At 33.5% G+C, this 8,870-nt stretch overlaps 1 protein-coding gene across 1 annotated transcript in view; it reads left to right on the forward strand.

The window, feature by feature from the left end:
- Window positions 1-8,150, forward strand: part of LOC125649440 (uncharacterized) — a 32,909-nt gene extending 24,759 nt beyond the window's left edge. The window contains exons 9-12 of the mRNA XM_056161522.1: window positions 6,665-6,736; window positions 7,232-7,285; window positions 7,505-7,582; window positions 8,077-8,150. Of these exons, the coding sequence (XP_056017497.1) occupies window positions 6,665-6,736; window positions 7,232-7,285; window positions 7,505-7,582; window positions 8,077-8,150 (278 nt within the window). The remainder of the gene's footprint in view (window positions 1-6,664; window positions 6,737-7,231; window positions 7,286-7,504; window positions 7,583-8,076) is intronic.
- Window positions 8,151-8,870: the final 720 nt, after the last annotated feature.

Below are 8,870 nucleotides of genomic sequence, written 5' to 3' on the forward strand. Positions count from 1 at the left end.
ACCATTGCAGTTTACAATTACTTGTAACTTTAAAAGGCAATCTCAAAATCATGTTCAATCTGTGTCATTTAATTCAAATATTTCATTCCACTTTCTTTTATCAGTAGGTTCTGTGCAGTTTTGATTGAGAAGAGTATAAAATTGTCTTGATTTTTTTTTTTGCATCGTAGAAGAGTATATATACTCGACATAATCAGAGGGTTTGTTAATTCAATTTTTTTTTTTTATCAAACTTGACCTTTTTCATCCATGCTTTATTAGCATTTATGACACTCATATATTCTAAAAAATTAATTTTCACTTTTAGATAATTGTTACAGAAAGATTCATAAGTTAGGAACAAACCCTCTTCATCAATAAGGTTATTAAGGTATTTAATATTATTGTGAAAGATATATTTATAAAGAAATGCTTTCCCCACCCACAACAAAGTTAGAACTGTAAAATATTGGAGTATATACTGTTACTGTAAATGGATTTTGTTTATGCTGTAGCTCAATCCAAGAGTCAAATACATCAACCCATAATTTGTTTTTCAGCGATGTCTTTATGTTTTTTATGTATTCTATTCCACATGTAGTAACTTTATTAAGATCTAAATTTGGTATGAAATTATGCAAACCCCTATCTGAAAAAAGGAGTTGTCTCATCCAAAACAATTTTAAAGAGGTTATAAAAGCCTTTACATTGATCATTTTTAACCCACCATCCTCATATTGCTTTACGATTACCTCTTTGTTAATTCTATGTTGATAATGGCTCCACAAGAAAGAAAAGATGAATTTATCTAATTCTTTACAATAGCTGTCATCGGGATTTGGAATTGCCATAAAAATATGACTTAATAGAGGAAAAACGAGAGTTTTGATAACAGTAATTTTTCCTATTGGTGTTAAATGTCTTTTCTACCATTGATTTAAGATTGATTTCATTCTGCTTAGCTTTGGCTGATAATTTAGTTTTGACACGTTCTGTAACTCTACATCAAAATTAATTCCAAGTAGAGTAAACTTACAAGTCCCCCGATTCAGATGAAAGTCTTTAGAAAGCGTATCCTGACTATATTTGTTTTATGCAATCCAGACTGTATTGGTTTTTGAAAAATTAACTTTTATTCCTGACATTTCAGAGAAGTGTTGTAATACTTTTATTGTTTCTAAAAGAGATTCCTTGCTACCATCAAGTATAATTGATGTATCATCGGCTATTTGTGAATTTTTCTTTTCATTATTATTCATAGTTATACCTTTAATGTAAGGTGAAGATAACGAACAGTGATCAATCTCATAACTCCTAAAAGCAATACAAAATAGATAGTTGGGCAAACACGGACCCCTGGACACACCAGAGGTGGGATCAGGTGCCTAGGAGGAGTAAGCATCCCCTGTTGACCGGTCACACCCACCGTGAGCCCCATATCCTGATCAGGTAAACGGAGTTATCCGCAGTCAAAATCAGTGTGACAAGAACGGCTTAACAATCGGTATGAAACACGTCAGACAGCATTTGACCCAATGCGAGGTTGTATTGACGAACTAGATCGTTACAACGACCATAGAATTTGCGAAATGCTGACTTCAATCGAGACTGTTGAAATCCCTGTACCATCAACTTGTTTGTCAGTAGCTTACCTCGATTTAAAAACTGACTATACCCAGAACAAGCTTTTGCATATCGAATCAATTGAGATATATAAACACCATATGCAGGTGATAATGGAATATTGCTACATAAATGTGGGAAGTTGACGATGGAGAAGCTGAAATCATCCAGTTTGTCATGCAGTTGAGTTGTTAGTTTGCCGTTAATGTCTACTTTCAATAAAATATCTAAGTATGAAGCAGAAGTGGACGACTCTGTGGTGTCCTTTATTTCGAGCTCACAGGGATATATCAAATCGACATATGAATGAAAGCTATCATTGTTAATAGACAAAACTTTTATTTTCTCTTATTTGTATAGTTAAAATTTCTGCACAAAGAAAAAAATATAAGGTGATAAAGAATCCCCTTGTCTACATCCTCTTTGAATGTTGAAAGATGCTGAGAGATTACCACCTTGGTTAATAGTAGATATGATGTTGTGATAGAATAATTTCACTCATTTATGAATATCAGGTCTAAACCTTAAATAAGTTAAGGTCTTTTGTATAAAATTCCATGAGAAGGTATCGAAGGCTTTCTCAAAGTCAATAAGTAGTAAAAGACCTGGGATTTCTTCTTCTTCAGTATACTGCATAATATCATAAATTAGTCGAGTATTTTCTCCAATATATTTATTAGAAATGAAGCCAGTTTGATCAAGATTGATAAGTTTATCCAAGTACATCTTTAGTCTATTTGCAATGGTACCAGAAGCTATTTCATATATAGTGTTAAGAAGTGTAATTGGACGTCAGTTTTTAAGATTTGTCTCCTTTGGGTAAAAGTGTAATAATTCCATGTCTCTGTGTTATTGACAGAGTGCCATTTTCATATGCACTGTTGATAGACCTTACAACAAATGTACCAAGGTATTTCCAAAAAACCTTAAAAAACTCAGTTGAGAACCCATCAGAGCCTGGTGATTTATTTGCTTTCATTTTACTTAGTGTTGCACAAGCCTCCTTCAATGTAATTTTACCTTCTAAAAGCATAGATTCCTCTCTTGGGAATATCTTCATACTTTAATTCAGAATTTAAGTCAACTATGTTTATTTCCTGATTCGGTATTGAATATAAATTGTCATACAATTGCTATATTTCATCCAATATTTCAAACTGGTCTTGAATTATTTTCCCACTATCTTTTATAAGTTTGGGAATTATTTTACCAATAAAATTTCTTGTTTCTAAACTACAAAAATAATGTGATGGTTTTTCTCCTTCTTCTGTCCATTTTGCTCTGCTTCTTACATATATTCCTTGAAGTCTGTTATTTATGGGTTTTCCAGTTTTTATTGTTTTTCATTTAGTTCCTCTATATTGTGTTCAGAACTATTTTGTTCTAAAACCTTAATTTCTTCTATTAATTTTTTTCTTCTTTCACTTGTTTATTTTTTAAAATGATTTTTCCTCTTATTTCCATAACTAAAGTTTCTATGAATAACTTATCATTAATTGTGAAACATACATCTTCATCTGACACTGCATCAAGATTATTAAAATCATAAACAGGAACTCCATATTGTTTTTTCAAATTCAAAATAACCTCTCTGATACAATCTAGACATTCCTTATCACCAAGTAAAGATTTGTTGAATTGTAAGTTTTACATTATAACCCCTGGGTCGAGGCCTCTGCCGGTGGACTGGTGGACTGTTAGTCCCCGAGGGTCTCTACAGCCCAGTAGCTAAGTATTTCGTTACTAGCTTGAAAATACGGATGTATATTTAATTGCTGTTATAAAATTTAGAAATTCATTCCAAAATTAAGGATTATCTCCCTCACGCATAGCTCTTATCCTTAGACGAATTTGACTCCACTTTTTTGACACACTGTTTTTCCCTATAATAGCTCTAAAACTTCATAGATATTTCGGATTTCAAACATTTCGGTTGAGCATCACTGAAGAGACATAATTTGTCGAAATGCGCATCTGGTGCATCAAAATTGGTACCGTATAAGTTTTACATAGTTATATCCTTCAATAATTTCTAGTACTTTTTCTCTAGCCTTTGGGTTATTAATATATTTGTAATTATAGCAATCTAGTTGTAGATGTAATACTAAATTCAAATATCCACACCATATGATATTACTACAGTTCATTTCTTGAATGGACTGTTGAATATTTTCATAAAAATTTGATGAATCAGTATTTGGACCATATACTGTACAAAAAAACAAACACATGACCCTCTATACATACCTTCAGTATGTGAAAATTTCCATCTGTATCACCCTTTTCCAAACATACTTCAAAATCAAAATTGTTATCAAAAGTATTGCTACCCCTCTTGAATTCGAAGTAAAGGAACTAAAGTAGCATTGGTATCCCCACATATTTCTCACATCATTCTCTATTTCGTTGTAAAAATGTGTGTCTTGAAGACAATATATATATTATAGTTTAGATTTCTTAAGTAGTTAAAACATCTCTTCGCTTTGCGATATCGCCTAGAACCTGACAATTTACAGATAATATTTTGATTTCCATCAATTATTGAAACGAAAGGTTCGAGACCTGCTGGAAGCTGAACTGAAATGATATAAACGATTTCCTGCACGCATGTATACAGACTGAAAAAGATGAAAACGATAATAAAGAAGGCTAAGAAAGAAAGAAAAGAAAGCATATGAAAGAAATAAAGCATTGAAAATATATGTAATGACTACAAGTTCTTGTTACTCTTTTTTTTTAAATACAGGCAAGTGTCCTACTTGGTTATTTGTTTTGTCCAATATAAACTGGAAGATCATTAAAGAGGCATAAGTTCCAGAACAGCCTCGTAGATATGATCGGAAATAGTATTCCTGGAGAGGAAGCTCATTGTTTCACGTTTGCTATTTTTTTTTCTCGATTTCGTTAAAGATGTCGAACATCACTCGCTTTTCTCTAATTTGTCCATACACACGGCCGTTGAAATACCAAACTGATTTGACATTTTCGTTTTCCAACAACGTATTAATCAGCTGCCCATTAAGTTGAGTCACATCGTCACAGAGACGAATTCCATTCTGGATGTTTTTTTCACTGTTTGTCGATGTTTCATGATTCTCGATTTTAAAAAATTCTTATTAAGTTTCATTAGAATTGGTCGTTGGTAACCTTTTCTGGCAGGAATTCTGTGAATTACTGTAGTATCGTCATCTGGTATTTCCACACATGAATTTTCTTGAATGATGTGTTGTACCAATTCTTTGACGTTTTCTCCGGGTAATTCTTTCATTCCGTGAATTTTCACTTCTTTTTTCTTAGAACATTGTTCATTCCAGTTGGCCTTACTCATCCGGCGAATGCAATAGGAAAAATCTCTGAATACTACTCACTCACTGTCCACCAGTTTTACAAACTACACATTTAAATATTGCATATACATACCAGCACGTGTCCAAATAAATGTCTAAAACTGGCAACAATATATACTTATAGTCTATGTCACATCATTTGTCGCCCAACATTAATCAAAGACACGTAGACACTTGCCTGACCTACGGAGCACCTAAGTGTGTACCGCAATCTGGGCCATTACCGGAAGTTAAGTTGATGTTACAGGATTTTCAACAGTATCGCTTACAATCAGTATTTTGCATATTCTATAATCGTTATAATGATCATAATGTATAACTTATAAGGTACCAATTGTGATACACCAGATGCGCTTTCGACAAATAATGTCTCTTCAGTGATGCTCAACCGAAATGTTTGAAATCCGAAATAACAATGCACTTGCTAGAGCTATTTTAGGGAAAAACAGAGTGCCAAAAGGTGGAGTCAAATTCGTCTAAGGATAAGAGCTATGCATGATCATATAACCTTCCATTAAACCAAATGCTGTTTGGAGTGTTTCATACTGATTGTTTGGCCGTTCTTGGCACATTGATTTTGATCACAGATTACTTCGTTTACCTTATCAAAACATAAGGCTAACAACAGGTGTGACCAGTCGGCAGAGGACTCTTACTCCTTCTAAGCACATAATTTCACCTCTGGTATGTCCAGGGGTCCGTTTTGCCCAACTCTCCATTTTGTATTTATTAATTCTTGTGGAAAACTCCATTTACCTTATCAAGATATAGGGCTCATGGCGGGTGTGACCGGTAATCAGGGGATCGTTAATCCTCCTAGGCACCTGATCCCACCTCAAATAATTTGATTTTAAATCGATGTTTACAAATAACCGCGTCACTCTGCCATTTCAAGTGACAGTCACGTGACCAGTTCAAACTTTCAGATCATCGATGATATTATCTGTGTAAAGCTGTGTATTTTGTTATAACAGTACCGTACCATAAGTTTAATAGAAATAAAAATATCAAATACCTCTTAGTAATTCGTTGTTTTACGCTCTTTCAGCCTTAAAACTAGACAGTTGCGTATGAGTTCATACATCATGTTGGGATTCCCCTGACGCGCGTGGGTCTATTTATAGACGTCTATTATGGGATGATTTATATATGTAGCCACTATATTTACTTTCTAAATAATATTCGCACTGTTTTCTTTTACATGCAGATGTTTTCAAGCATGTAATTAAGGGAAAGTTAATAACTTTATAAAGTACAATTCGTATGAAACACGTCAGGCAGTATTTAACCCAAAGACATTTTGTATAGGCAAACTCGATTGTTATAACGACCATAAAATATACGAAATGCAGCTTTTGATCGAAACTGGTGAAACCAATGATTAATTCTTTCATTTAAAACAATGCAAGATTCTGAATATTTTACGTAAAAATGTATTGTAAACAACGAAAACACAATGGAGAAATCTTTCATGACAAATAAGTGAATTTCGCTACTGCATACATTTATGTTTTTCATTTACCCATTTGTTAATAATTCTGGAATGAAAACCAATGAAATCATATTTTTATCAACTTATTAACTAGGATATTCCAATAGCGAAACTAAGCATCTTTTATGAGATTGATTACTGTTCGCTAACTTAATTTTTTTTTTCGTTTTGTTTAATGATCAATGTCATTACTTTAATAAATATCAATTTGCTTTAATTGAAGGTGGAAATTCAGCATGGAGTTCGTTGGAGAAACAACTCCCCAAAGAAGAATACAAAAGGAAGCAGAGTAATGGTAGAATTTATCTCATCTTCGAATAAAAAGTCCTAGATATAAAGATAAGCTATGACATTGATCATTGTTTGATTTCTTTACCTTATTATCAAGATTAGTTGTTGATAATGGAGTACGACAGGAATTATCTCATGGTGTACTTATGTGTATCAGATCCATAGTTCTGTCTTGAAAGCAAATGTCGTTGCTATATGTCAGTAAAGTTTTCTCAATATAGTAAGCTCATCACCGGTTTATTAATTAGTATACAAATAACTGAACGCGTGCATAACTAAAGAAAAATCGTTATTCTATGTAACGTGTAATAGGCAAAACTTGATCTCGACTTTAGTATACGCAGAAGTACGTCTTGGCTTTACTCTTTATTTTCTATTCGTTATAGGATTTATGAGATTGATCACTGTTTGTTATCTTCACTTCTTTCACTTCTGAAAGTATAATTCATTGTAGTAATGGACATTGGAGGTAATGAATATACTTTTTCTTCCAAATCAGATGAGATACATCAACTGGATATAGAAGATGATTGGAACAACTCAAGAGAAGGAGGTAATATTTTACCGGGTATACATTTTAATTTGTCAAACATTTCAAGACTGTTTCAAATTTGCAACTGCTAAAATCAAACGGTGAAAACAAAACATACAGATAGATTTCAGACATATTACATCACAATATATGTAAGATGTGGCGTAAAATGTGTATTCACAAAAGAATTGAAGAACTTTTAGAAAAGTTGATATCACATTTTTTTTATAACCTCAACAGCAGCAAATCGTATGACAAAAGAAGACATTATCTCTGATGAGATGAAAAACTTAACCGAAGGTGCTAAAACTTCAGAAGGTATGTAACTCTTCAAAACTGTTTGAAACTTTCAACTGCTAGAATTGTAACGGAAGAACATTTCGCCATATATGTACAGGTGCGGATATATAATTCCACTTCATTCAATCAACAATGTAGTGAAATCGTAATCATTTAAGAACTTCTAAAGTGATGACTTAACAACGATGCTGATTGGATGAAAAATTCGTTTGATTTCTTAGTAAAAAAAACAATTCGTCCGGAGTTCATCGGCACTAAGCACGCGGGACTACTTTTTTCTGGAATGCGTCTTCCCCGTTCTAATTTTAGTGCTATTCATAGAAGGGAATGTTCACACAAGCAAAACAAAATGTATTCGTTTGATGCTACGAAATATAAACACAACTAAATATATGAATGAAATACAAATTAATTTAAAGCAACAACACGCATAAACCTAATGATGACGTGGAAGATTAGTCAACTTGATGACGTAGGACACTGGCTGGTAGTAGTACACATATTGTAAACAGGAGTTCCCGGTATGTATGGTCTGCTTTTCGAGTTCGATAACATGACGGAGCAAGCAGCGACTTTGATCTGGTAAATATTAATGAAATTGAACTGCGTTATATGGGGCTCAGTCAACGAGGGCAATTTAGATGAAGAGGTGTTTAGCTTTTTACTTGATATTGAAATGGAGCCGAGTCGCATTCCACCGTTCCTACGATCAAAGTGTTCAACGTCTCGAATGCAATGCAGCATACATCCAGTCACCACTTATTCTCCTCCTTTATATGTAAAACTTATACGGTACCAATTTTGATGCAATTAAATATGCTCATTTCGACAAATAATGTCTCTTCAGTGATGCTCAACCGAAATTTTTGAAATCCGAAATAACTATGAAGTTTTAGAGCTAAATATAGCCAAAAACAGCGTGCCAAAAAAGTGGAGCCAAATTTGTCCAAGGATAAGAGCTATGCATGAGGGAGATACAGCGTAATCCTTAATTTTGAAATGAATTTCTAAATTTTATAACAGCAATTAAATATACATCCGTATTTTCAAGCTAGTAACGAAGTACTTAGCTACTGGGCTGTAGAGACCCTCCGGGACTAACAGTCCACCAGCAGAGGCCTCGACCCAGGGGTCATAATGTAAAACTTATACAGTACCAATTGTGATGCACCAGATGCGCATTTCGACAAATAATGTCTCTTCAGTGATGCTCAACCGAAATTTTTGAAATCCGAAATAACTATGAAGATTTAGAGCTAAATATAGCCAAAAACAGCGTGCCAAAAAAGTGGAGCCAAATTCGTCC

Source organism: Ostrea edulis, chromosome 4, assembly GCF_947568905.1.
Source record: "Ostrea edulis chromosome 4, xbOstEdul1.1, whole genome shotgun sequence".
Taxonomy (NCBI): Eukaryota; Metazoa; Mollusca; class Bivalvia; order Ostreida; family Ostreidae; genus Ostrea; species Ostrea edulis.